The sequence below is a fragment of the Meleagris gallopavo genome, chromosome 28 (genome assembly GCF_905368555.1).
Source record: "Meleagris gallopavo chromosome 28, MGAL_WU_HG_1.1, whole genome shotgun sequence".
Taxonomy (NCBI): Eukaryota; Metazoa; Chordata; class Aves; order Galliformes; family Phasianidae; genus Meleagris; species Meleagris gallopavo.
In genome coordinates, this window is record NC_139431.1 from 1,131,891 (window position 1) to 1,157,737 (window position 25,847).

A 25,847-nucleotide genomic window follows, 5' to 3' on the forward strand; every position below is an offset into this window, starting at 1 on the left:
TCCCCAACCCTATCTGTATCCTTATCCCTACCCCTACTCTTATCCCTATCCCTACCCCATCCCCATCCCTATCCCTGCCTGTATCCTTATCCCTATCCCTATCCCTTCCCATCCTCGTACCCCATCCCTGCACCCCATCCCATCCCCACTCCCGCTCTCTCACACCCCACACCCCGCACCCTACCCCTGTATGGGATGGATCCCACACCCCCCTCTCTCCCCCTCCCCTGCTCCCATCGCTGCCCCGTGTCCCCTCCCCAGCATCATCTCAGCCACGCATGGCTTCACCCCGGTGCTGTTGGTGGCACTGGGGACAGAGGGACACAACCCGAGGAGATGGCGAGGATAGAAGTGACCATACAGAGATCCCAAATGACCACATTTATTAGGCGAAAAAAGATAACCCGAATATGACGCATCTGCACTGCAGACCCTTCAGGGGTCACTGGTGACATGGGACAGCGTAAGGAGCCAGCCCTGCCCACCCCACCCCACAGCTGTGCCCCCGTCCCCCATCCCAAGCCCACAGGGGTGCATGACGGCTGTGTCCCCACTGTCCCCGTTGCCCTGGGCCAGCCAGGCCGTGCCCCGTGGGGTTGGGGGCCGCTTCACACCTGTGTGATGATCTCGCCGTTCTCAGGCACGTAGACCTGCACAGGTACACTGGGCGGGGAGCGCCGCAGGATGCGGATCGGGGCTGCCTGAGTGGGAGAAGGGACCCGTGGGTGCCGGGATCCCGCCCCGTGCCCAGGGGACATGGCCCCACTGGGAAGTGGTGGGGGCTGTCCCAACCTGCCCCACATTGGCACTGCTGTCGAGGCCCTGAAGGTGGCCATAGGGCCCCCCTGCGGACCCCCATCCTCCCCCAAATGGCCACGTTCTGGCCCCAAAGCATCCACAAGGTGCCAGTGCTGGCAGTGGGACCCTAACCCTGCCCTAGGGACCCCCCTTAAAACCAGCTCCCACCCCTGATGACCTTCCACCTCTATCCCACGGACCCTCATGAGGCCCAACACTGCCCCAGGGACCATTACAGGTCCCCAGTTCTGTCCCAGGGGCACCTCAGGACCTCATGCTCAAGGGACCCCCACAGAACCCCACCAGAGCCACCACTGGCTAACAGCTCACGTCATCCCCACACCCACAGGGCAGCACTCAGGGGGTCCCCGCAAAGTGACAACCATCCCATCACCCCCCACCCACCCACTCCATCCCATCCCCACCCATCGCCCCCATCCCTCCCCATCCTCTGCCTTACCTGAGCCCTCAGCGGTGCCCCACGGAGGGGGGACCCATCCTGGGGGTTCCCACAGCGGTGTCCCCGGAAGGCCCCCTGTCTGTCGAGGGAATGAGGCCGGGCTCCGCGCAGCCGGGCGCGTTGGTGCCACGATTTGAGCTCCTCTGTCACCGCAGCTTTGGAGAGCCCACGGGACCCCCCTGGCACGTAGTCCTTAAGCGAGGGGGTGCGCACGATGCGGCTGTGAGAGGGCACCAGGCGTTGGTAGCGCAGCGGGGCCAGGTCCTGCTCATAGAGGAACACCGGGGGACCGGGGGGTGGCAGGAGCCGGGGGGCTCCGCGGGGGTAGAAAGGGGGTTCAGTGCAGGGTGGTGGGGCTGGGGGACGTGGGAAGGAGACGTCGGGGCTGCTGCTGCCCGGGGAGGTGGCGTGGGAGATGCTGGAGACGTCGGAGATGCTGTCGTCGGAGCCGGAGCGTGGTGTGGGGCTGGGGGCCGGGGGGCAGGAGGTGGGCACTGTCACTGTGTAGTACGTGGGGCGGCGGCGGGGAGCTGTGCTGCGGCCCCGCATCTCAGCCGGCTCCCAGCGTGAGTCCACCCTGCGGGACAAGGGGTTGGTTTCATCTTTCTCCCCCCAGAAGCAGAGTCATCTCCATTATCTTCATGGAGTTAGCTCCATCTCCTCCATGGGGCTTCCTCCTCTTCACAGAGTCGTCTAGATGGAGCGAGCTCCATCCTCCTTTCCATGGGCTTATCTCTTTCCTCACCCCATGGGTCATCTCTATCTTCCCCTTGGGTTATCTCTATCATCCTGTGGGTTATCATCTCCAACCTCTCCACGAGTTGTCTCTAACCATCCTATGAGTTATCATCTCCATCCTCCCCACGAATTATCCCCGTCCTCCCCGTGGGTTATCTCCCACCTCCCCACGGGTGCCAGCAGCCCGTCCCCGCTCACGGCACAGCCGTACCTCAGGGACTGGCACTGTCCACGTCGGATCGCTGGCTCTGGGGTGCTGGGAGCACTGGATCCCATCTGCCTGCACAGCACCACGCTCCGGACGGGGATGAAGCGATACGGGGCCACGTCCCCAGCCCTGCAGTCAGGGCTGATGGGGACAGAGGTGACAGCAGGTGGGGACGTGGGGCAGCACCGGGACGCGCGGGTTTCCCCATCCCCAGGCTCAGCACTGATGTTCTTGGCCTTCCCGTAGGGTCCGTCGAGGCTGGTCTCCCTCCAGGGGCCGGGGGGTGCAGAGGGGCACCCCGGATCCTCACTCTGCTCCTCAGGGGCCAAGCGGGGCCACGGGCACGGGGATGGAAGGCGCTGCGGGGTGCCGGCTCCCGTCGGCTGTGCCTCCTCTGCAGGACAGACGGAGCGTTGTGGTGGGGAGGGGCGGGATGCGTCCCCGTACCCACGGCCCTTACCCTCCTCCAGCAACGCAGCATCCGACAGCGAGCTCTCATCCGACGCGCTGAGCTCTGCGGGGACAGCGGTGCACAGCGGTGTGCCACGGGGCACCGCGCTCCCACGGCCGCCACCCAACGCGTCCCCGCTCCCCTCCCCCGTCCGCCTGTCCCGACACGCTCAGGGACGGCGGCGGGACCGGCTGGTCCGGCTCAGAAGAGCGCTCCGGGCAGCTCCCAGCCCCGCAGCCCTGCCCAGGCTCTGCCGTGGGAGCGGGGTGCAGCCCACGCTGGGGTGCGAACGCCGGGGAGAGAGCACTGGGGTGCGCGAATTGGGGCAGTGCAGTGTTGGGGTGTATCCACGAGGGTACAGCCACAGGAGGAGGAGGGCTGGGGCGCAGCCGTGGGGATGGTGCATCCACCAGTGATGGAGTTTTGGGGTTCGTTCGCAGGGGTGGCACACTGGGGTATGTTCCCCGTGGGCAGAGAGCGCGCTGGGGTGCATCCACCAGGGGTGAAGTTTTGGGGTGCTCTCACCAGGCTGCACCCGTGTTTGGGGTGCACTCCCTGGAGTGGGAGATCAGGGTGCACCCACGCAGAGGAGCATTTTGGGGGGCACGCAACCATGGGTGGCACAGCAGTGCACGTGCACTGGCGACCCGCAGCTATGCACGTCCCTTCCCCCCCAGAAGGAAGCCCCCCGTTCTCACCCTGAGCCCCGCCGGTGCCACCAGCAGACAGGGCCCGGCGCTCGGCCAGCAGGGTGTCCTCCAGCGCCTTCAGTTTCTGCTCCTCCTTCAATGCTGCCGTCTTCCTCCTGCGGCGCAGCTGTTTGCTGATGTTCTCCTCCCGGCACAGGCGATGTGCAGCTCTGGCAATCTGCATCTGCAGCGCCAGGTCCCGCTCCAGGGCACCCAGTGGGTCCTGGGGGTGGGGAAGGGGTCACTTGGCACCTCCAAATCCCCCCCACCCCGAGGACACTGCGCACCGCAGTGCACTTTGCACTGCTGCATCCCCCTGCACCCTTTGCAGTGCACCTCCGTGGGGGGGGGGGATGGTGAGGGATCCCCCATAACTGCTCATCCCTTTGTGGGTGCCCCATGGGTGCAGCCCTCTGCCTCCCCCCGCTCACCGCCCCGCGCAGCACCAGGCTCTCATCCAGCTTGAAGGCGGCCCCGATCCTGCGCCGCACCTTGGGGGGCTTCTCACCAGCCTTCAGGGGGAACTCTTGGGGCAGCGTCCCTGTCAGCTCCTGGGGATGGATGTGGGGACACTGAGCGGCGACTGGAGATGGGGGGGGGGGGGTTGGCAGTGTCCCCCCATCCCCAGACTCACCGCCTCACGCAGGCAGAGCCGCCGCAGCTCCTGCACACACAGCTCCAGCGCCTGCTGCTGCCTGCGCACCCGCTGTGCCAACTCCTTCAGCGGGGCTGTGGGGCTGCCAGGGCCTGGATGGACAGATGGACGGACAGACAGATGGAGGGGCTGAGCTGTGGCCGGATCTCCCTCCCTGCCTCCCACCCCAGTGATTTCCCAGCACTGGGGGAGGTTCAGGGGGGGATCATTTCACACTGACTCAGCCCAACCCGCAGTGAAACACCACTGAGTCACACTCAGACAGGGTCCCCCCGCTCTCCAAATGGGGAACCCCCACATTGCCCAACAGCAAATTTTCCCCCCTCCAACGGCAGCACCCCAGTTTGCCACCCCCGCCGTGCCCCTAAATGCACCCCAGGAGAGGGCACCCATCACACCCAGGGATGCAAAACCCCTTTTTGTCCCCCAGCGCTCACCCAAATGCAGCATTATCCCACTGCCGGAGTCGCCCGCCTCCTCCCTGCCCTCCATGCTGGGTACCTGCAGGGAGCAAGGCGAGGCCGTGTTTGCTTTGCCTTCTCGTAGGTCCTACGATAAACAAAGGTGTGCAAACACGTGCCTGGCAGCCCGGGCTGCTGGGCTGAGCCCCGTCCCAGGGGCAAAGGTGGTGGGGGTGCGGGGCCGGTTTCGCTGGGTGCCTCTCCCAGTTTTTATTTCTTTCCTGTCTGGGCCGCAGGCGTTTTCCTGGGGTGGGGGTGGGAAATGTGACCGTATCCCCCCGCCCGGTGTTCCCATCCCTTGGGGCCCAATGGGTGGGATGGGATCAGCCATGGGGTTGCATTGCCTTCACCCCCCGCTCACGCTATGCCTCAATTTCTCTAGCAGGAAGGTGAGCACATAGGGAAACTGAGGCATAAAAGGGGCTGCCAGCACCGGTTACGGGGCGGCAGGAGGGCTGGGACCCCCCATGGGCATGGGGTTCAGTGGGGCCAAGTGCTGCCTTACCTGGGTGCCAGCACGGCGGGGCCGTCAGCACGGTGCTCGCTGCCGCTCTGCTGCGCCCGGGATGCAGGGACGTGTTTTGACTTGAGAGCAGGGGAGGAGCAGGTGAGCAACACAGCCCCCGCAGGGCCTGCATGGCGCGGCACAACTCGGCGCAGCGTGGCGGGGAGGAGCGTGGCAGAGCGTGGCACAGTTTGGCACGGCGCGGTGCAAAATGGCATGGCGTGGTGTGGTATGGCACAGCCTGACACGGCATGGTGTGGCACAAAAACGTATGGCACAGCATAGCGTGGCCCCAGCCCCTTGGCATTGTCCCTGTCGTGGCCGTGGCCCCAGGCTGGGGATGTCTGTACTGGAGGAGTAGGAATCCGTCTCATCCCTAAAGCACAGCCACTGCTGTGCCTTCCCACATGGGGGCCTGTCCTGCCAGTCCCTGTCCGTGTTCCTGTCCCTGTCACTGTGCTCCATTCTTTCTCCCAGTTCTGCTCCCTCCCAGACTTCCATTTCGTTGGAGGAAGCACTGACCCTCATCCTCCTCCAGGGACAGACATGGGGATGGGAAGGGAGGAGGAAAAGGAAAGAGAAAGGGTGAGGAGGAAGGAAGGCAGCACCATGTTGTGCTATACTATGGATGGGTGGAGGGATGGAGGGATGGAGGGATGGATGGACAGAGGGATGGAGGGATGGAGGGATAGATGGACAGAGGGATGGAGGGATGGAGGGATAGATGGACAGAGGGATGGAGGGATGGATGGACAGAGGGATGGAGGGATGACCTCTGCTGCTGCCCATCCAACTCTCACTGCTCAGCACAGTGCCAGGGTTACACCAACCTCCCCACCTGGCCAGGAAACCCCTCATCTCTGTGTACTGGTCCTGTCCCCACCTCCTGCTGTGGGTGAAGAGCAGCTCCTCGTGTGTCTCCTGGTGTCTCCAGGCCCCCCACTGGGTTTGGCACTATCTTGGGCTGGATGAAGGGGCCGCGTCCAGGGTGGGGGAATTGCTCACATCACCGTCTGGAGTGAGAGCAGGGTCAGTGGGGAGGGGGCTAAAGGGCGTGGGGTCACTTGGCTTCAGGGCTACAGACAGACAGGGTCACCGGGAGGTCTTGAGCTCTCCTTGGAATGGCATAACATGGGGTTACCGCCATGGAAGGGACAACCTGAGACACGGCCCCACATGCTGTCTCTCCCAAGGCACCCTTTGAGTGCCTCCAGCACCCCCGGGCTCCTTATGCCCACGGCGACCCCGAAGCCCCCACCCCTCAGCGAGCACCAGCAGCGGGGTGGGGAAAACACGTTCGATAGGCGCTCGATTGAGGCTGCCTGCTCCTTGCGGCCTGACCCATCCTCCTCCCCGCCTCCATCGGCGCTCGGCTGCCCACCCTGCAACTTCCGGTGTCGCGTTGGCGGAAGTGCCCGCGCGCAGGCGCAGTGTGCGCGGGGCCGGGGCTGCGCTGAGAGCCCCCGGTGCCGCCATGACCAACGGTGAGTGGGGGGGGGGGGAGAGGGGGGGGTCCCGGGAGGGCCGGGGAGGGGTGAGGGGTGGTTGCCCCGCGGGACGCAGCTGTGCCGCCCGCAGTGTATTCGCTGGACGGGCTGCTGGTGTTCGGGCTGCTGTTGGTGTGCACCTGCGCCTACCTGAGGAAGGTGCCGCGCCTGAGGGCCTGGCTGCTGTCTGAGAAGCGCGGCCTGTGGGGCGTCGGCTACAAAGGTGAGGGGGGGCTATGGGGGGGGCTGTGGTACGGGATGGGAGCGGAGGTGTTGGGTTCTGACGTAAAGGATGTGGGGCCGGGATGGGAGCGTGGGGCTGGGCTGTGGGTGACGTGATGGAAGTGGGGCGTTGAGGTCTGGGATAAGGAACGCGGGACTTGGCTGGGGACGGTGGGGACGTGGGGACGGGATGGGGGCGGTGGTGTTGGGGGATGAGCTGGGCTTGGGCATGGGTGGGGGTGGTAGTATTGGGGTGTGCAGTGGGCTGGGATATGGGGTGGGCACGTGGTGGGCTTGACTTGAGGCACGAGATGGAGATGATGGGACTGGAACGGAGGGACAAGAGGGTCTGGGATGGGAGTGCAGAGCTGGAGTGGTGGCACGGGATGGGGACAGGACAGTGCTGGGACAGCGGCTGGGTGCTGCCCAGCACAGCTCCCTCCTACCACTCCGCAGCTGCTGTCATTGGCACACGGCTACATGTTCCCGTGGCCATCTCCTGTGTGCTGATGGCATTCTACGTCCTCGTGGTGAAGTGACCCCGCCGGGACCCCGTGGCAGCCACTGCAGCCCGACTCTGAGTCCGCCTCGTCCCAGTGCCCGCTGTGGGGCAGCACCAAGTGTCACCATACACCGTTACTTGTCAAGGGGCTTTACACCACCAGGAAATGGGAAGATCCCAGTGCCCGCCGGCCGCCTCCTCATGGCCAAGGGGTCCTGGGGGCTGGGCCGGCAGCCAAGGAGCCTTCGTCGTGTGCGGGGCCGCGTTTTGGTGCCCCGGTGGCCGAGCGGCGGGGCTCGGCGTGCCAATAAACGCGCTCTATCCACCGCCACCTCCGCGCTCACTATCGGGGCTGGGTGGGGGGGCAGCACCGCGATCCTCCCTCCGGCAGGGGGCGCTGTGCGGAGAGGCAGGGTCGGGCGGCTCTTCCCAGCGGGCCCTGCGCGGAGGAAGGTATAAAAGGGCGCGACGGGTGGGAACGAGCGGAGAGTGGTTGGAGCGCTGTGCGTGTGCGGATGAGTGGGGGGTGGTGGTGTGCGGGGTGCGTGGGCTTGTGTGCGTGGTGTGTGCGTGGTGTGAGCGCGTGCCGCCCTCTCCCTACACATTGATCTTATTCGATCGGCCCCGGCCGAGATGAGAAGAATGGAGCCGCGAAGCCGCGGGCGCTGTGCGGCGGGCGGGCGGGATGAGTCGATCAGATAGGCGAGGCCTGGCCCCGGCCGGCCCCTGAGCGCAGGCGATTCTGATCCGCCCGCCGTTCCCAACCCCGCGGCCGCGCACTCAGCCCGGCTCCGCTCCGCGCTTTATTGCGGGGTCCTACGGGCAGAAGAAGCCGCCGTTCTCCTTCCGGGAGTAACCGCCGTTGGTGGCAGCGCTGTGCGGGCATTCTGCGGGGGGGAGGGGAGGGAAAGGGAGGGGGCAGCGGCTCAGCGTGGTGCGGCCACAGCCAGCCCCCCGCCCCTTCCCCAGTGCCGTGTCCCGCTGCCCCCGAGGTGGGGCCGGTGACTGCTCCCCCCCACCCGTGGCACGCAGCCGTGCCCTCGTCCCGGTGTCCCGGTGTCCCGGTGTCCCGGTGTCCCGGTGTCCCGGTGTCCCGGTGCCGTACCGATCCGTCCCTGGATCCGATGCACCGATTCCTTCTTGCGGCTCACCCAGCTCCGCGGCCACGGCTCCGGGGGCCGTTCCGGCTGTGTGGGGGCCCTGCACGGATGTAGAGGCTCAGCCGCAACCGGAACGGGGCGGGGGAGGAACGGATCGGACACTCACTGGTGGTCGCGGCTGCACCGCGCGGCCGCGGCGTGGAGACGGCTCCAGGGCCGGGGGGGAGCCGGCGGGGTCGCGCCGCCGCCTGCCATAGCGGGTCCGGTGCTGCCGCCGTTGCCGGGGAACCGCCGCGGGGCGGGGCCGGGGGGGAGGGGACGGCGGAGAGGCACGGCGGGGGGAGGGGGAGGGGTGCAGCTCTCGGGGTGATGCCCGGTGCCGGGGTCACGGCGATGGTCCCGGTGAGCGCTGCCCGGCGCCGTTTCCGGTGCCGAGTCCGTTTCAAAGGGGTGACGCCCGGTGCCGCCCTCGAGGGCGATGCTCGGGTGCCGGTGCCGTTTCCAAGGGATGATGCCCGGTGCCATCCCCGGGAAGCGATGCCCGGTGCCGTTTCCGGTGCCGGTACCGGGGGCGCTTCCCGGGGGCGGGGCGGGGGCGGTGCAGGTGGCGGCAGGTGCGCGCGCGGGCCGGGCCGGGCCGTTGGCGGGGGGCGGGACCGCGGGGCCGGTGCCGGTGCCCGCGCGGGGCCGAGCGCTGCCGCCGCCGCTGCGCCATGGCCGGTGCTGGTACCGGTACCGGGGCCCGGCGGGCGCTGTTGGCTCTGTGCGTGGCCGCCGCCGCCGCTGTAGGGCTGTGCCGCGTCGGAGAGCGGCTGCACGTCTGCAAGGAGGTACCGGGGGGGTTACCGGGAGCGGGGAGGGGGGCCGGGAGGTGCCGGTGCTGTCGGGATGGAGCTGAGCGCCGCACGCTGAGGGATGCGGTGCGAGGTTATCGCCGCGCCCCACACGTGGCCGCGTCCGTGGGGCCGTGCCCGGGGTCAGCAGCCCCCGCTGGGGGTCCCGGTGCGGGGCTGCGCTGTACTCCGTCCGCGTGTCCGTCACCCCGAGACCCGGCGGGACAGCGGTTAACGGTGACAGCGGCGGGGACCGTGAGAACGGCGCCGGGCTGGGGTATCGCTGCTGGGGGGCCCGAGGTTCGCCCGTCCCCTCCTCTCTGCCCACCCCGGGGTCTGCAGCCCTGCCCGGTGCCGTGGGTTCGGTCGGTGGCAGCGGGACGCGCGTCCCCTCGCCGCGAGCCTCCCCCAGCCTGGCACGGGGCGCAGCGCGGCTCTTATCTCATTGGGGCAGCACAGAGCGTCCTGCCCGGGAGAGCCGGGGGCTGAAAGGGGGGGCGGGCATGGCACCCTTCTGGGGGGGCCACCGAGCTCCCCCACTCCATCCCTCACAGCCCAAACGTACCCCCGCCTGCCCGCAAACCCAGCCACCCTCAGGGATTCCCCTGCCCCACGCACTCCCCACTCTGTGTGTCTCCCCCCGCCCTCCCCCTCCCCCCCGCGCCCTGCGGCCGCTTTTCATCTGGGCCATTAAGATTTTTATTTATTATTTTTTTTTTCCGTGATCCAATTCATTTATTTATTTATTTCGTTCACGGCCCAGAGCTGGAAACAATGGGCTGCGCTGATGCTGGCGCCGGGGTTGGAGGGGGGGAGGGCTGCTCCCAGGTCCCTCGTCCGCTGCCCCATATCCCCATTGCTTGCTGGGATGCACCCGAGGTCCGAAACCCCCCCGGGTCAATGGAGGTGGCTTTAGGCGGCGCGCAGTGGGTGATTCCCATCTGCCGGCGGCTCCTCCAAGTTTGGGAAGGAGGAATCGCCGCGTTGCACACCCTGGTGAGCGCGGAGCAGGTGTGACGCTGTGTGCTGGGGATTTGTTCTTTGTTCCACAGGGACCCCCGCGTCCCCAAGACCCACCCCTGCAGCACTGCACTCAACGCAGGGGGCTGGGGGGGTGAGGTGTCTCCATACGTTCCCCCCCAACCCGCACCGCCACCGCATGGAGCTGATGGCAAACATCAAAGCTTTGTTTTCGAGCGAACCCGCATCAGCCACAGCTGTGTGCTCCGGGGGGGCTGCGGTGCCGCGGTGGCCATGGGGACAGAGCCTCGGGTGCCTCCTGTCCCCAACATCGCCTCCGCCCGGCCTTGAGCGAGCCCCGGAGCGGGGACAGATGGCAGCACGGAGAGCTGCGATCAGCAGCGCTGTGCTCTGCAGCCCCACGCGCCCGCCCTGCAGGTGCCACCTGTCCCCATCCCCGTCCCATCACACGGCACAACCTGGGTGGGTCCCAGCAGGACGGCGCATCCGGCACTGTGTTTAATGAGCAGCGCGTCCTGCAGGCGCGCCGAGGCCAACGGGGCGGGCTGCCCCGATCGCTGGGGTCTCTGCTGGCATCGCAGTGACACTCTGTCCCTGCGCACAGCGATGCCCACAGAAGGGGTGTGGTGTCCACTGGAGTGTGGCCCCATAGCTCTCCATGGGTTTTAGCATCCTGTAGGGTAGATACCAAGATGGGGAGGTGCCACCCCCCCTAACCCGGCCCCCATCAGCCTTGTCCCTAAGTGTGTCCCACTGCACGCTCAGTGCCGTGCCCAAAAGTACCCCCAGATCACCACAGTGGCAGCTGAGCTCCCTGGGGGTCCCGGCCCCGTGGGGTCTCAGCCCTCCACGCGTTCTCTCTTGCAGTCTGAGTACCACTACGAGTACACAGCGTGCGACAGCGCGGGCGCACGGTGGAGGGTGGCGGTGCCGCACACACCGGGACTCTGCACCGGGCTGCCGGACCCCGTCAAGGGCACCGAGTGCTGTAAGGTTGGGGTGCGGGGGTGGCTGGGGGGGCTGTGATGGGGTCAAGGTGACTTTTCCTAATCCTGGGGGCAGCGTGATGCTGTGAAAGGCGTTGAATGAACGCAGTGCTCAGCATCCCGCACGGGACAGGGTGGGGGGGGGTCCTGGAGGCAGAGCTGGTGGTGGGAGGGGGGCAGCGCTGACGGCCCCCCCTGCACGTGGGCAGCTTTTTCCTGCAAGGCGGGCGAGTTCCTCGACATGAAGGCGCAGGCTTGCAAGCCCTGTGCCGAGGGCACCTACTCACTGGGCACCGGAGTGCGCTTCGATGAGTGGGACGAGCTGCCCCACGGCTTCGCCAACGTCGCCGCCAACCTGGAGCTGGACGATGGCTTCGGCGACGTGGTGGAGAACTGCACCACGTGAGTGGCCCTGGGATGTCACAGCGCATCCATACGTGGAGAATCGCCCGTGTTCCCTCCCTGCACGTCCCTGGGGGCCTCGGTGAAGAAGGGGATCCCCCCAGCAGCCCCGTGCCGTGCTGCCCCAGCCCCTGGGGCCCCCTCAGCCCCGTCGCAGAGGGATCTCCCACCCATAGCTCTCACCAGTGCTGCAGCACGAGCCGGCGCCTTTGTTTTGCACCGCGGCCCTTTGATCAGCTCTGGTGGCAGCCGTCGGGCCCCGCCGTGCCAGTAGCACGCGTTGCAGCGGCGGTGCAGCTTGCAAATGTAACCTACTTCCAGCTGCCTTTAATTATGCAGCTGCACTCCCAGTGCTGCAGGAGCCCACCCGCCTCTCGCCCTGCTTGGTGGCATTGTGCTGGCACGGGGATGCTCCATTGTCACCATGCTGGGACATCCCCTGCGTCCTCCACAGCACCTGGGCTGGGTTTCTTCTGCCCCTTTTGCACAGCCCTGAACTCATTCCCTCCTCAGCATCCCGCAAGTATAACAACAGCGTCACCCACCTGTCCCCAAGGTTCCCGTGGTGTCCCCACACCCTGTGTCCCATCTTGCATCCCTGTGCCTCCACAGAAACTGTCCCACCTGTCCAAACTGTCCTTTTCACAGTGTCCCACTCCAGAGGGATTCAGACCCTAAAATGCCTCAGGGCAGAGCCCACGTCCCCTCGTGTGCTCCTGTGCCACTCTGTGCCCCCACCTCAGGTCGACGTGGGTGCCGCTGGGGGACTACATTGCCTCCAACACAGACGAGTGCACGGCCACGCTGATGTACGCCGTCAGCCTGAAGCAGTCGGGCACCGTCTCCTTTGAGTACATCTACCCCGACAGCAGCATCGTCTTTGAGTTCTTTGTAAGCACGGCGTGGGGGTCCAGGGGATGCCAGAGGGGTGACCCTGTGCTGATGCTGTCCCCGTCCCCATAGGTGCAGAACGACCAGTGCCAGCCCACGGTGGAGGAGTCGCGCTGGATGCGCACCACGGAGAAGGGCTGGGAGTTCCACAGCGTGAGCACAGGGATGGGGTGGCACAGGGTGGGGGGGTCCTTGGGGACACCTTCAGGATCCCACGCCACAGCTCCCACAGAAGGGTTCCCCACCACAGCCCTCCCTCATCCCCCCCCGGGCCATTTGTCACCCCAGCTCAGGGAGCTGCGCTCTGAGGGCGCAGAGGGGAGGGTGGTGGCACACAGCGGTGGGTGCTGACCCCTCCCTGGGACCCCCCCCCGGGCCCTGTGTCGTGCAGGTGGAGCTGAGCCGTGGTAACAACGTGCTGTACTGGAGGACCACGGCGTTCTCCGTCTGGTCCAAGGTCCCCAAGCCCGTGCTGGTGCGGAACATCGGGATCACAGGTAGGTGGGTGGGTGCGGGGTTGGGGTCCCCACAGCCCCCCACCCCTGAGAGCCGTCCCGCTGCCAGGGGTCGCCTACACCTCCGAGTGCTTCCCCTGCAAACCCGGCACCTTCGCCGCCCGCGCCGGCTCCTCCTCCTGCCAGCTGTGCCCCGCCAACAGCTTCTCCAGCAAAGGGGCCACCGCCTGCCAGCCCTGCGAGCCCACCGCCTATGCAGGTGAGAAGAAAAGGGGGGGCACCCCCACCCTGCAGCCCGGGATGCTCCGATGGGTGCCGTGGGGACATCCCTGGGTGCCACCCAGAGACCTCACTGCCACCACCGCTCGCAGAGCCCGGCTCAGCATCCTGCAAGGTGCGCCCGCCCTGCACTGATAAGGACTATTTCTACACACACACGGCGTGCGATGCCAACGGGGAGGTACGGACTCCCCCCCCCCCCCACCTCCAGCCCTGGCCCGCGGCTCTGTCCCCGCGTCCCATCCGGGTGCAGCTCCCCCCGTGTCCCTGCGCAGACGCAGCTGATGTTCAAGTGGGCAGAGCCGAAGATCTGCAGCGAGGCGCTGCCCCGTGCTGCCCAGCTGCCCCCCTCGGGGCTGAAGACCCGCTGCCCCCCCTGCAACCCCGGCTTCTACAAAAGCAACAGCAGTTCCTGTGAGCCCTGTCCTTACGGCTCCTACTCCAACGGCTCCGGTAAGGAGGACCCCGTTGGGCGGTGGGCACCCCGAGGTCCTGTGGGTGCCTTCCCTGATGTCCCCGCTGTCCCCAGGCTGCGTGCGCTGCCCGGCCGGCACCGAGCCGGTGCTGGGGCTGGAGTACAAGTGGTGGAACGTGCTGCCCCCGAACATGGAGACCACCGTGCTCAGCGGCGTCAACTTCGAGTACAAGGGGATGGCAGGTACCGCCACGCCGCCCCCTCCCCGTCCCCGCGGCGCAGGGGATGTCACCGAGCTGTCCCCGTGTCCCTGCAGGCTGGGAGGTGGCCGGGGACTACATCTACACAGCGGCGGGAGCCTCCGACAACGACTTCATGATCCTGACGCTGCTGGTGCCCGGCTTCAGGTGAGCGCCCGCCGCGTCCCCGGGGGGCGGTGCCACCCCTGCGGCCGTGTCCCCACCGTCCCCGTGTCCCCAGCCCCCCGCAGCCGGCGCTGGAGGATGGGGACAGCAAGGAGGTGGCACGGATCACCTTCGTCTTCGAGACGGTCTGCAGCGTCAGCTGTGAGCTGTACTTCATGGTGGTGAGTGGTGGCGGGGGGGTGGCGTGGCCGGGGCGGGGCGGGGCGGGGCGGGGGGGCATCCAGGAATGTCCCCCGTGTTGTCCCTTACAGGGCATCAACTCACGCACCAACACGCCGGTGGAGACGTGGACGGGCCCCCGGGGGAAGCAGTCCTACACTTACGTGGTGGAGAAAAATGCCACCACCAGCTTCACCTGGGCCTTCCAGCGCACGCGCTACCGCGAGGCGGTGAGTGGGGGCACAGGGATGGGGACAGCAGCGTCACCCCCCCCTCCCACCCCCCCGCCCAGCACCAGATGATGCTGACCACCTCTCCAGGGCCGGCGTTACACCAGTGATGTGGCCAAGCTTTACTCAGTCAATGTCACCAACGTGCTGGGGGGGGTGGCTTCCTTCTGCCGCCGCTGCGCCAGCACTGGGGGGCCTTGTGCCCCCTGCCCCCCCGGGCACGCCCTGGACCACAGCACCGGCTCCTGCCAGCCCTGTCCCCCCGGCACCTTCCTGCGGGGACGCCCACCTGATGGCCCCCCCGCCTGCCAGCCCTGCGGCCCCGGCACCCGCAGCAACCAGGTGAGCATCCCCACGTGTCCCCGCAGTCCTGGGGTGGGGGGGGTGTCGGGCTCCCCCCGGGCATCACTGACGGGTGGCACTCTGGGGAGCGGAGGGGGACACGGCACCTGGCTGTCCCCGCTGGGGTGGCACCAGCTCTGCCAACCTCTGACATCCCACGTGGGTGGCATGGGTGGCACCGTCTCCTGATGGGTGACAGCCGTCCCTGACCGTCCAACGTGGGTGACACCCTCCAGCCCTCTGCACGTCCCGGTGGGTGACAACACCTGGCTGGGTGGCACGATGGGACCCCATTGGGTGACAGCAGTCCCCCACTCTGGGCAGATCCGCTCCCTCTGCTACAGTGACTGCACCTTCTCACTGGCGCTGCCCGGCCGCACGCTGCACTACGACTTCTCAGCGCTGTCTGCCAGCAGCGCCTTCACCAGCGGCCCCAGCTTCACCTCCAAAGGCCTCAAATACTTCCATCACTTCAACATCAGCCTCTGCGGCAACCACGTGAGTGGGGGGGCACGGAGCAGGGGGTGACACGAGTGTGTGTGTGTGCAAGCAGTTGCACCGAAGCACGCAAACATTTGCCAGCTCTTGCAATGGTGCTCAGTCACAAACACGACTGCACACTTGTGAAAGCACGTGGGTACGTGTGTTACGTGCGTGTAGTGTGCAGACGTGGCTGCATGTTAGTGCAAACACATGCAGCACTCGCACACACAGCAGCACTCACACTCACACTCGTGGCAGCACTCACACTCACACTCATGGCAGCATTCACACTCACACTCACACTCATGGCAGCACTCACACTCACACTCACACACATGGCAGCACTCATTCGTGGCAGCACTCACACTCACACTCACACTCGTGGCAGCACTCACACTCACACTCACACTTGTGGCAGCACTCACACTCACACTCACACTCATGGCAGCACTCACACACTCATACTCACACTCACACTCGTGGCAGCACTCACACTCACACACTCGTGGCAGCACTCACACACTCACACTCACACTCACACTCGTGGCAGCACTCACACTCACACTCACACTCACACTCACACTCGTGGCAGCACTCTCACACTCACACTCGTGGCAGCACTCACACACTCACACTCACACTCACACTCATGGCAGCACTCACACTCACACTCACACTCACACTCACACTCACACTCGTGGCAGCACTCTCACACTCACACTCGTGGCAGCACTCACACTCACACTCGTGGCAGCACTCACACACTCACACTCACACTCACACTCGTGGCAGCACTCCACACTCACACTCGTGGCAGCACTCACACTCACACTCGTGGCAGCACTCACACACTCACACTCACACTCACACTCGTGGCAGCACTCACACTCACACTCACACTCACACTCGTGGCAGCACTCACACTCACACTCGTGGCAGCACTCACACTCACACTCGTGGCAGCACTCACACACTCACACTCACACTCACACTCGTGGCAGCACTCACACTCACACTCGTGGCAGCACTCACACACTCACACTCACACTCACACTCGTGGCAGCACTCACACTCACACTCGTGGCAGCACTCACACACTCACACTCACACTCACACTCGTGGCAGCACTCACACACTCACACTCACACTCACACTCGTGGCAGCACTCACACACTCACACTCACACTCACACTCACACTCGTGGCAGCACTCACACACTCACACTCACACTCACACACTCGTGGCAGCACTCACACTCACACTCATGGCAGCACTCACACTCACACACACATGGCAGCACTCATTCGTGGCAGCACTCACACTCACACTCACACTCACACTCACACTCACACTCACACTCACACTCGTGGCAGCACTCACACTCACACTCACACTTGTGGCCGCACTCACACTCACACTCATGGCAGCACTTACACTCACACTCACACTCGTGGCAGCACTCACACACTCACACTCACACTCACACTCGTGGCAGCACTCTCACACTCACACTCACACTCACACTCACACTCGTGGCAGCACTCACACTCACACACGCGCAGTGCTGCGCACCCCCCGACGCGGTGCCGCCGGCAGGGCAGGAAGGCAGCTTCGTGCACGGACAACGTCACGGACTCGCGGCTCCCCGACGAGGGCGGCTCCGGCCGGGTGGTGACGTCCCACGTGTGCCAGGCCATCGTGGTGCCATCAGATGTCGTCGGCCACCGCGCCGCCGTGTCCTCGCAGCCCGTCAGCCTGGCGGATCGCCTCCTGGGTGAGCCCCAAACCCTTCTGTGTCCCGGTGCCCCCGGCGCGCCGCGGGTGCCGAGTCCCCCCGTGTCACCTGAGTGCCACCGCAGGTGTCACCGTGAGCTCCGCGCTGGACGGCGTCGCCGCCCCCCCCGAGCTTTTCCCCCCCGCCAGCCCCGAGCTGCCCGACGTCGTCTTCTTCTTCAGGTGGGCGGAGGTTTAGGGGGGACGCGGGGACGGGGAGGGGACCCTGGGGATGCGCTCAACTCCCTCTGGCCGCCGCAGGTCCAGCGAGGTGACGCAGTCCTGCGCCGGGGGCCGGGCCACCACCATCCGCCTGCGCTGCGACCCGCTGCGGCCGGGCACCGGCGGCCTGGCTGTGCCCAGGTGGGTCCCGCTGTGGGGACGTGGGGGAACGGCGGCGTCCTCACGGCCCCCCGGGCGTCCCCTGTCTCTAAGCGTCCCCGTGCACGAGCACAGGGAGTGTGCCATCCTTGAGGACTTTGCTTTGGGGACAGCCTCCACCGTGTCCCCGTGTGCCGTGCCCCACTGTAGTGCCATCCATGGAGGGAATGGTGGTGTATTCGGGCACTTTGGGGACAGCCACCACCGCGTCCCCAAATGTAACGCCACGGGAAGGGCGGCGACACGTTTGCGGACTCCACTTTGGGGACAGCCACCATGGTGTCCCCTGCACCGTGCCTCACTGCGATGCCACAGCAAAGGCGATGCGCTTGGCACTTTGGGGACAGCCACCCCTCCACCCGCGTGTCCCCCCACAGCAAATGCCCCGAGGGCACCTGTGATGGCTGCACTTTCCACCTCCTGTGGACGACGGCCGAGGGCTGCCCACGCTGCTCCGCCAACCACTTCCGCGCCATCGTGGGCGCGTGCCAGGGCGGCGTGCAGGTAAGGGGCGTGCGGGGACGATGGGGACAGCGGGGACACGATGTCACCACCCTGACCCCCCCGTGGCACACACAGAGGACCATGTACGTGTGGCGGGAGCCGCGGCTGTGCCACGGGGGGCAACGTCTGCCCGCCCCCCGGGTCCGCCCGTGCCGCAGCGCTGAGTTCTGGCTGAAGGTGGGCGTCTCGGTGGGGACGTGCGTGGCCGTGCTGCTGGCTGCTCTAGCTGCCTACTTCTGGAAGAAGAACCAAAAGTGAGTGTGGGGCACGTCCCCTATGTCCCCCCCCCACCCCATCCCATCGTCCCCGTGCGGAGGTTGTGGTTATGGGGGTGTTTCCAGGTTGGAGTACAAGTACTCACGGCTGGTGCTGAACGCGGCGGCCAAGGAGAGCGAGCTGCCTGCACCGGATAGTTGTGCCATCATGGAGGGAGAGGATGGTGAGGATGAGCTCATCTTCACCAGCAAGAAGTCCCTGCTGGGCAAGATCCGCTGCCTGGCCACCAAGGTGGGAGTGGGAACGGGAGCAGGGGGGTCCTATAAGATGGAGGTGTTTCACAGGGCTGTCCCAATGGATGGGAGTGTCTCATGGGGTTGACCCAAGGGATGGGGGTGTCCCAGGGGGGTGATGTTGATCCAAGGGGATGAGACTGACCCAAGGGATGGGGGTGTCCCATGGTGTTATCCAAGGGATGGAGAAGTCTCATGGGGATGGAGGAGTCCCGCTGGGTTGACCCAAGGCACAGAGGAGTCCCAAGGGTTGGGGTGTCCCGTGAGATTGGGGTGTCCCAAGGGGATGAAAGTTTCCCGTGGGATGTGGGGGTTCCCATGGGGATGTTGCAAGGGCTGCAGGTGTCCCACAGGGTTGAGGGTCCTAGGTGCTGAGGGTGACTCGTGGAGCTGCGGATGCCCCATGGGATGCAGGGTCCCATGGAGTTGAGGTGTCCTACAGAGGGGATATCCAGTGTCCTACGGGGATGGATGCCCCATGGAGTTGTCCCACAGGGAGGGGTGTCCCCTGTTTGTGTCCTCATCCCTCAGTGTCCCCATTCCCTGCAGCGCACCCCAGATGGCTTTGACTCCGTCCCCCTGAAGCCATCGTCTGGTGGCACCGACCTGGAGCTGTGAGGGGGCCGTCCCACCCCCCACCCCGTGGCCTTACGGACCCACAGAGCCCCGGGGCACTTTTGTCTCCCCCCACCCCTGGGAAAAGCCAAAAATACCAAATACAGACGTGGGGATCAGGAGCACCCCCAGCCCGGCACGGGGACGTGGGGGGGCAGCCCTATGTGTCACGTTGGGGACACATGTGGGGCAGAAGTGTGCATGGGGGGGTTGCACGAGTGTGCACACATGTGCAAGCTGCTGGCCCCCCATGCTCTGCATGGAGCACGGCAGGGAATACATGGTGGCCACGTCACACCTTGTCACTGTCCCCCCATGCCGTGTCACCCCGTGCCACGCCAGCTGTGCCACAGCCCCATGCCAGCCCCACTCCCCCCTAGGCTGCCTTTCCCCCTGCCAGGATGCACCCCTGAGGTGATGCTGCCCCACAGTGGGTCCCCCTGCGGCTGTCCCCACAGCAGTGCCCCGTATCCCCCACCCCATGGCTCCACCCCCCCCTTTTTACAGCGATCTCAGCATTTTCTAGACAGCACCAGGCGGCCCCCCCCTGCCCTGGCTGTGCAATAAAGGTGATGTTTCTGAGCCTGGTGTGGTGGTTCTGTGCTGGGGGGTATGTGTGGCACCCAGCAGTGGGCAGGGGAAAGCTGGGGTTCGATGAGGAAACCACAGGGGACTCTGAAAATGCTATGGAGCACCATATGGTGCCGTGAAGTAGCTATGGAGATGCTGTAGGATGTTCTCGGGTTGCCATATGGTGCCAAGAAACACCCTAGGCTATGGGGATGCCATACGGGATGATGAGACTGCTTTGGGGTGATGGAATGGTTCTATGGAACGCCGTGGTGATGTCATGGGAAAACATGAGGATGCCATAGGGGACTGTGAAGATGCTATGGGGTGCCACGTGGTGCCGTGGGGATGCCATGGAGTACCATGAGGACGTTATGGAGTGTTGCAGGATGTCCTTGGATTGCCATATGGCACTATGGGATGTCGTAGGGGCACCCTTGGGTGCTATTGAGCACTGTGGGGTGTCACAGAGGACCAGGAGAATGCCATGAAGTACACTGTGGTGCCACGTTGTGCTGTGGCCATGCTATGGAGCTGCCATAAGGGAGCCTGCAGATGCTGTGGGTTACCCTGAGGTACCGTATGGTGCTATGGGATGCTGGTGATGCTATGGGGGGACCATGGAGATGCCATAAGAGATTATGAGAGCCCCAAGGGGGGGCCACACGGTGCCATAGGGATGTTGTGAGGGATGCTGGAGGTTACCGGGAGGATGCTATTGGGTGATAGATGGTGTCCCTGGCTTGCCATATGGGCGCCGCGGGGATGTCACGAGGGTCCCGCAGGCAGCCACACGCAGGGGCTCACAGACCCGACGCAGAGCCTCCTCCTCCCCACCAGGGGGCGCTGTCGACGCGCTGTCGGCGCTCTACCCGCACATCGCCCCCGCTCTCGGCTGCTCCGCGGAGGCCCCGCCCTGCGGCGCGGCGCAGGCGCAGTGCGGAACGGACACGGGCACGGGAGCCGCCGCCGCCGTCACCGCGCTCCGGAGCCGCCGCCATGGTGCTGGACCTGGACCTGTTCCGTGCCGACAAAGGCGGAGACCCCGCGGCCGTGCGGGAGATGCAACGGAAACGCTTCAAAGACCCGGCGCTGGTGGACGCGCTGGTGCGGGCGGACGGCGCCTGGCGGAGGTGTACGTGGGACCGCCCCCCCCGGGAGCTGCGCTCCTATTGGGGCTGAGCCGAGACCCGGGGTTGGGGGGGGTCCTAAAGCCGGGGGGGTGGGGAGCAGCCCGGGGGGTTGGGGACGGCCGGGCCGGGTTCTGCGCAGCCCCGCGGCGGTGTTTCGGAGCCCCGCGTGCCGCCGTCCGTTCCCGGCTGATGCAATCCGTGCCGGCTCAGCCCCGTGCCCGGCGCCGGGTGATGCCGTGGCCGTTCTGCCCTCCTGGGAGCCGCCCCGCGTCCTGCAGACACGCGGTGTTGTTGGCGCGTCCCGCTGTGCCGCCCTGCGGGGAGCCGGGGGCAGCGAGCCCCGCGTCACCCATTGGGAGCTGCGTGCGTCCCTCATCCCGGCTCCCGTCCCCGCCACGCTTTGCTGAGCAAAACGAGAGTGCCCCGATCTCACCCCGCAGCCCTGGACCCGCCCAGACCCGCAGCGGCCCCGGATTTTGGGGTCTGAGTGGTGCAGCGTTGCTCCCGTTGGATTTAAAGGGGTGAAAGCCCACGGCTGCGGTGTTGTTCACGATGGCATTAAAGGAAGCTCTGGTGCAGGAGCTCCCGGCTGCAGCCCCGCTCGTGTGCCCCACTGACGCCCCCCCCCTCTGCAGGCAGGTTTCGTGCCGATAACTTGAACAAGCTGAAGAACCTGTGCAGCAAAACCATCGGAGATAAGATGAAGGTGAGGGCCTCGCCGGCCTCTCCCCGACGTTGTTAAAGGATGCTTTTACCTTCTTGTTTGGGTCTTTAAACCCTGGCGGGGTTTCCCTTCCCTTGTGCTGCAGAAGAAGGAGCCCGTAGGGAGCGACGAGTCCGTGCCAGAGAGCGCGCAGAACCTGGATGAGCTGACAGCCGATGTCCTGGGGGTGAGTCCGACCCCACCTCCCCCCTCCGTGGGTTGTATGGATCCCCAGCACTGCCTGCAGCCCCATAGAGGGGGATCCCCATTTCTCCCGGTCCTAAGCCAGCTTTTTCCCGCTGTCATTCATCTGGAGGCCAGCACCGCTGTGCAGCAGCCCCCGGTCACCGATCCGACCTGCGGTTATTGGGGGATGTGAGCAGCCTCGGTAGCTGCTGTCCCCTGGAGGCCCTCCCTCACTGCCCGCTCGCCGCCCCTCTTCATTAACCACGCTGTTTAATGAGCGTGACGCCGGTCGGCTTTTGCTGCCATGGGAGCTGACCGCTCCCCGCTGTGGCTGCCAGGCGCTGCGTGACGCCGTGCCTCACCCGGGGCTTTTCAGAGCCTGACTGATGTCGGGGCTTTGTCCTCTCTGGCTGTTGTTTGATGCGCTCAGCCCACGGGTTTCACTCCGGAGGCCGTGGATGTCAGGGCAGGGTGATTAACTGCACTCAGCCCCCTGTCCTCAGCCGTTTTCCTCCCTGTGCAGGGGCTGCAGGTGTCCCAGATCAAGAAGGTCCGTCTCCTCATCGACGAAGCCATCCTGAAGTGCGATGCGGAGCGCGTCAGGCTGGAGGCGGAACGCTTCGAGAGCCTCCGGGAGATCGGGAACCTCCTGCACCCCTCGGTGCCCATCAGCAACGATGAGGTAGGGATGGAGCCCGGCACCGTGCGCGGTTTGGGGGCTGTGGGGCTGCCCCGGGCTGGCCGAGTTGGTTCATCAAAGCGGGACGCGGTGCTGAGGGGCGGTGCCCCCCCCGGATCTGCGGGAGGTGAATGAAATCTGCATGACAAGACAGCGTTTCCTGCTGGGAGCACACAAAGAGCGGCTCAGACGGCGCATTGTTCGGGCAATACATGGGAAATTCACAGCGAGCCGGGGGCTGGGATCTCCCTTGGTTGCCCCCATTCATCCAGCAGGAATATTTTGCTGGAGGAACACAATTGGGCCGGGCCAGCTGCCAAGTGGCCGCACAATGAGTGACCGGCAGGGATCAGCACTGGGGTTCCAGGCTCTGCCTTTGGTCGCTGCCGGATGGCGAAGCCCGGGCCGGGATGGGGCCCTGTGTGGGGCTGGGGGGGAGGGAGGGGACCGGGGGCTGTGTTCCCAAACTGCCCGGTGGGGAACACACTGATGTCACCACGGCCCGGGGAGGAGACGTGAGGCGCTCTCCCCTTCCTCTGTGCGCAGGATGCAGACAACAAGGTGGAGCGGATCTGGGGGGACTGCAGCTGCAGGAAGAAGTATTCCCACGTGGACCTGGTGGTGATGGTGGATGGTTATGAGGGAGAGAAGGGGGCCGTTGTCGCGGGAAGCCGGGGCTACTTCTTGAAGGTGAGAGCCCGGCCCTGCAGCCCAGCGCTCCGTGGGGACATCACAGCAGGGTGTGTGTGACCAGCGACGGCTTCCCCCATCCCGCAGGGTCCCCTGGTGTTCCTGGAGCAGGCCCTGATCCAGTACGCCCTGCAGAGCCTCTGTGCCAAGGGCTACACTCCCGTCTACACGCCCTTCTTCATGCGGAAGGAGGTGATGCAGGAGGTGGCCCAGCTCAGCCAGTTTGACGAGGAGCTCTACAAGGTGAGCCCGACGCCCGCTGGCTCTCTGCGTCTCGCCGCCTGGCACCCACGGCCCCTCGGGGTCCGGCCGTCCTGCCCAGCCCACGCCGTGTGCCTCCCCCTGCCGGGGGGCAGCCGGCTGCCATCCGCTTATCCCAGCAAGGCTCTGGGTCTGCTTTGCTCTGAGGAAGGCTTGGCGGTCCCCAGCCAACGCAACCCGTTGTCACGGCGATGTGGTGACGGGAGACGGCTCGTCCCCAGCCTCATTGTCAGGAGCTGGCAGGAGGCCATAAGGCCCTGAAAGGAGGCCAGCAAACGGCAGCTGCTCCCCTTCTTGCGACCCACTTTGCAGCCGTCCTCTTCTCCTCTCAACGCCACTCCTGGAAAACGTTGCTGCCGGGGGACGGGGTGTCCGTGCTGGCACCACACGGCATCTGTCAGGGCTGTGGGTTTTATGTGAGAGCAGCTGGGAAAGGAGGGCAGTGTCTCTTTCCCAACCCCACGCTCCCCTCCTGCTCCCCAGGTGATCGGCAAAGGCAGCGAGAAGGCCGAGGACAGCTCCATCGATGAGAAGTACCTCATTGCCACCTCAGAGCAGCCCATCGCCGCCCTGCACCGGGACGAGTGGCTGAAGCCAGAGGATCTGCCCATCAAATATGCGGGGCTGTCCACCTGCTTCCGCCAGGAGGTCGGCTCACACGGCCGCGACACGCGCGGCATCTTCCGTGTCCACCAGTTTGAGAAGGTGAGGGGAGCTGGGAGGCGGCGTGTGGGGTTTGGGGCTGGGATGGAGCCGACGTGGGGGATCTCTGCAGATCGAGCAGTTCGTCTACGCCTCCCCGCACGACAACAAGTCATGGGAGATGTTTGATGAGATGATCGCCACTGCCGAGGAGTTCTACCAGTCCCTGGGCATCCCCTACCACATCGTCAACATCGTTTCGGGTAGGGGTCTGCGCCGCAGGGCTGTGTGGGGTGCCAGCTTTTGGGGTGGGGGCTTCTTCCCCTTGTTTCCATGCTGGGCTGGTCTGGGAGGAGCTCGGCACCTCTGCCAGCGCCTCGGGTGTCACCGTGACCCTGACCCACTTCCCAGCTCTGCTTCCTTTGTCCAAGAGCGCTGCTGGCTCACGTTCCCACGCTGTGCGTCCCCAGACCTGCCAAGGGGGGGTGGCACCTCAGCCGTGGGAAGGGGACACCAGGACAGGCACACGCTGTGGGGCACCTCACTGCCCCGTCCCCACTGTGCCTCTGGAAGAGAGGGGCAGCCCTGCTAGAAAACGTGCCCACGCTGAGGTTCCTTCCGTCCTCTGCTCTGCCAGGCAGGAGCGCTGCCTCCCACCCAGCACTGCGCTGAGGTCACTTTGCGGGCTTTGACCCCTGGCTGCATCCCGCAGTGGGGTGCATTGTGGCTGCAGCCCCTAACCGCTGCCCTGCTGCCCACCAGGCGCCCTGAACCACGCTGCCAGCAAGAAGCTGGACTTGGAGGCTTGGTTCCCAGGCTCAGGAGCGTTCCGTGAGCTCGTGTCCTGCTCCAACTGCACCGACTACCAGGCGCGCCGCTTGCGCATCCGCTTCGGGCAGACCAAGAAGATGATGGACAAGGTGAGGGTGTGGGGCTGGGCGCTCGTGTTCCCCGTTCCCCATCTTCTGTTCCCCCGTGTCATCCCTTGATGCATCCACCTGCTGCAGGTGGAGTTTGTGCACATGCTCAACGCCACGATGTGTGCCACCACCCGAACCATCTGCGCCATCCTGGAGAACTACCAGACCGAGGAGGGCATCGTCGTCCCCGAGCGGCTGCGGGACTTCATGCCCCCAGGTAGCGCCCTGCACACTGCCAGCCCCCCCCCCCCCCCGTGCCTCTGGGCTGGGGGGCTGTGGGGCCAGCAAAGCCCCCGTGGGCTGCAGTCCGTTCCTTCTGCTCTTCCCGCAGACCTCCGCCAGATCATCCGCTTTGTGAAGCCGGCCCCCATCGAGCAGGAGCTCTCCAAGAAGCAGAAGAAGCAGCAGGAAGGCGGCAGGAAGAAGGCTGCGGGCGGGGAGCGGCTGCTGGAGGAGCAGATGCAGAACATGGGCGTCAGCAGCGCCTGAGTCCTTCGGCTCCGCCGGGCTCTGCGGCGGCTCCTTCGCTTCGAGCCGAGTCTGGGGCGGGAGCTGCCCGGTCCCCACCCGGCCCTGCGGCACCGCGGGGCAAAGAACTGACAGTTGTGGGGCTCCGGCCCAAAGTGCCGCTCCGGCCCCCCCGCCTCCCCCTCCCCAGCGGGGTCACTGCATGGCAGGCTCATGGCAGGGGCGGAAACCTTCCTCTCCTTCAACCCAATAAAGCAAAGAAAGCTGCTGAGCCGCGCGTGGGGCTGCGTGTTCTCCCGTGGGGGCCCGGGGGAAGGTCGTTGCTTTGGAGGTGGGGGATTTTGCAGCCCCCCGGCGGCTGCTCTGGCCCCGCTCCGTTTCTGCCCCTCTGATGGCAGCAGCTGGGCGCGGGGGCCGCCGTCGACACCACACAATGGCTCAGACAAAGGCCGATCCCATTTGTAATTCAACGAGGGGCCGGGGCCCCCCTCGCCCAGCTGCTGCCGGGACCCCCGCGGCGGTGAGCAGTGAGTGGGGGGGAAGGGAGGAGTTGCGTGCCTCAGTTTCCCCGGGGTGGGGCTTGGGCGGTCCGTGCCACCCACTGGAGGCGACTGCGTGTCGCGCGTGGGAAACTCGGGGCTGCGCCCACGGGAAAG

The 25,847-nt window shown here is 65.8% G+C and overlaps 5 protein-coding genes, 1 long non-coding RNA gene and 1 other non-coding gene across 10 annotated transcripts; 4 read left to right on the forward strand and 3 right to left on the reverse strand.

Annotated features, from left to right (window-relative positions):
- Positions 1-366: 366 nt before the first annotated feature.
- INAVA (innate immunity activator) lies at positions 367-6,257 on the reverse strand. Of its 4 annotated transcripts, none has more exons than XM_085210558.1 (10): positions 5,849-6,257; positions 4,966-5,314; positions 4,437-4,500; positions 3,979-4,091; positions 3,776-3,895; positions 3,354-3,567; positions 2,665-2,718; positions 2,208-2,598; positions 1,259-1,835; positions 367-701 (listed from the first exon to the last, which is right to left on the reverse strand). In XM_085210558.1, the coding sequence occupies exons 3-10, from the start codon at positions 4,489-4,491 to the stop codon at positions 609-611; spliced, it is 1,617 nt and encodes a 538-aa protein (XP_085066684.1). In that variant the 5' UTR covers positions 4,492-4,500; positions 4,966-5,314; positions 5,849-6,257; the 3' UTR covers positions 367-608. The 4 variants fall into 4 exon arrangements, with proteins under 4 accessions (XP_085066684.1, XP_085066683.1, XP_085066682.1 ...); XM_085210557.1 differs by having other exon boundaries at positions 4,437-4,548; XM_085210556.1 differs by lacking the exon at positions 4,437-4,500.
- A 35-nt stretch (positions 6,258-6,292) lies between these two features.
- Positions 6,293-7,507, forward strand: TMEM167B (transmembrane protein 167B). Its single transcript, XM_085210566.1, has 3 exons — positions 6,293-6,449; positions 6,544-6,675; positions 7,131-7,507. The coding sequence occupies exons 1-3, from the start codon at positions 6,440-6,442 to the stop codon at positions 7,211-7,213; spliced, it is 225 nt and encodes a 74-aa protein (XP_085066692.1). The 5' UTR covers positions 6,293-6,439; the 3' UTR covers positions 7,214-7,507.
- A 120-nt stretch (positions 7,508-7,627) lies between these two features.
- On the forward strand, positions 7,628-7,927 carry LOC146542614 (small Cajal body-specific RNA 2). The gene has a single exon (XR_014879975.1).
- Positions 7,928-7,966: 39 nt separating this feature from the next.
- Positions 7,967-8,926, reverse strand: CFAP276 (cilia and flagella associated protein 276). Its single transcript, XM_085210565.1, has 3 exons — positions 8,443-8,926; positions 8,282-8,376; positions 7,967-8,063 (listed from the first exon to the last, which is right to left on the reverse strand). Exons 1-3 carry the CDS (start codon positions 8,799-8,801, stop codon positions 7,993-7,995), a joined length of 525 nt encoding a protein of 174 aa, XP_085066691.1. The 5' UTR covers positions 8,802-8,926; the 3' UTR covers positions 7,967-7,992.
- Positions 8,927-8,974: 48 nt separating this feature from the next.
- Positions 8,975-19,521, forward strand: ELAPOR1 (endosome-lysosome associated apoptosis and autophagy regulator 1). Its single transcript, XM_085210554.1, has 22 exons — positions 8,975-9,106; positions 10,958-11,078; positions 11,286-11,478; positions 12,222-12,369; positions 12,442-12,522; positions 12,761-12,866; positions 12,934-13,083; positions 13,196-13,284; positions 13,379-13,556; positions 13,633-13,761; positions 13,835-13,925; positions 13,999-14,104; positions 14,195-14,332; positions 14,423-14,674; positions 14,999-15,172; positions 16,754-16,931; positions 17,017-17,113; positions 17,192-17,293; positions 17,689-17,815; positions 17,891-18,069; positions 18,157-18,322; positions 18,874-19,521. Exons 1-22 carry the CDS (start codon positions 8,990-8,992, stop codon positions 18,940-18,942), a joined length of 2,991 nt encoding a protein of 996 aa, XP_085066680.1. The 5' UTR covers positions 8,975-8,989; the 3' UTR covers positions 18,943-19,521.
- LOC146542616 (uncharacterized) lies at positions 17,217-21,530 on the reverse strand. Its single transcript, XR_014879950.1, has 2 exons — positions 21,398-21,530; positions 17,217-18,351 (listed from the first exon to the last, which is right to left on the reverse strand). It is a non-coding gene; the product is annotated as an uncharacterized LOC146542616 (long non-coding RNA).
- SARS1 (seryl-tRNA synthetase 1) lies at positions 20,415-25,462 on the forward strand. Its single transcript, XM_085210561.1, has 11 exons — positions 20,415-20,644; positions 21,278-21,348; positions 21,452-21,532; positions 22,055-22,213; positions 22,757-22,900; positions 22,988-23,143; positions 23,645-23,866; positions 23,937-24,066; positions 24,566-24,723; positions 24,811-24,940; positions 25,055-25,462. Exons 1-11 carry the CDS (start codon positions 20,509-20,511, stop codon positions 25,210-25,212), a joined length of 1,545 nt encoding a protein of 514 aa, XP_085066687.1. The 5' UTR covers positions 20,415-20,508; the 3' UTR covers positions 25,213-25,462.
- The last annotated feature ends 385 nt before the right edge of the window (positions 25,463-25,847 follow it).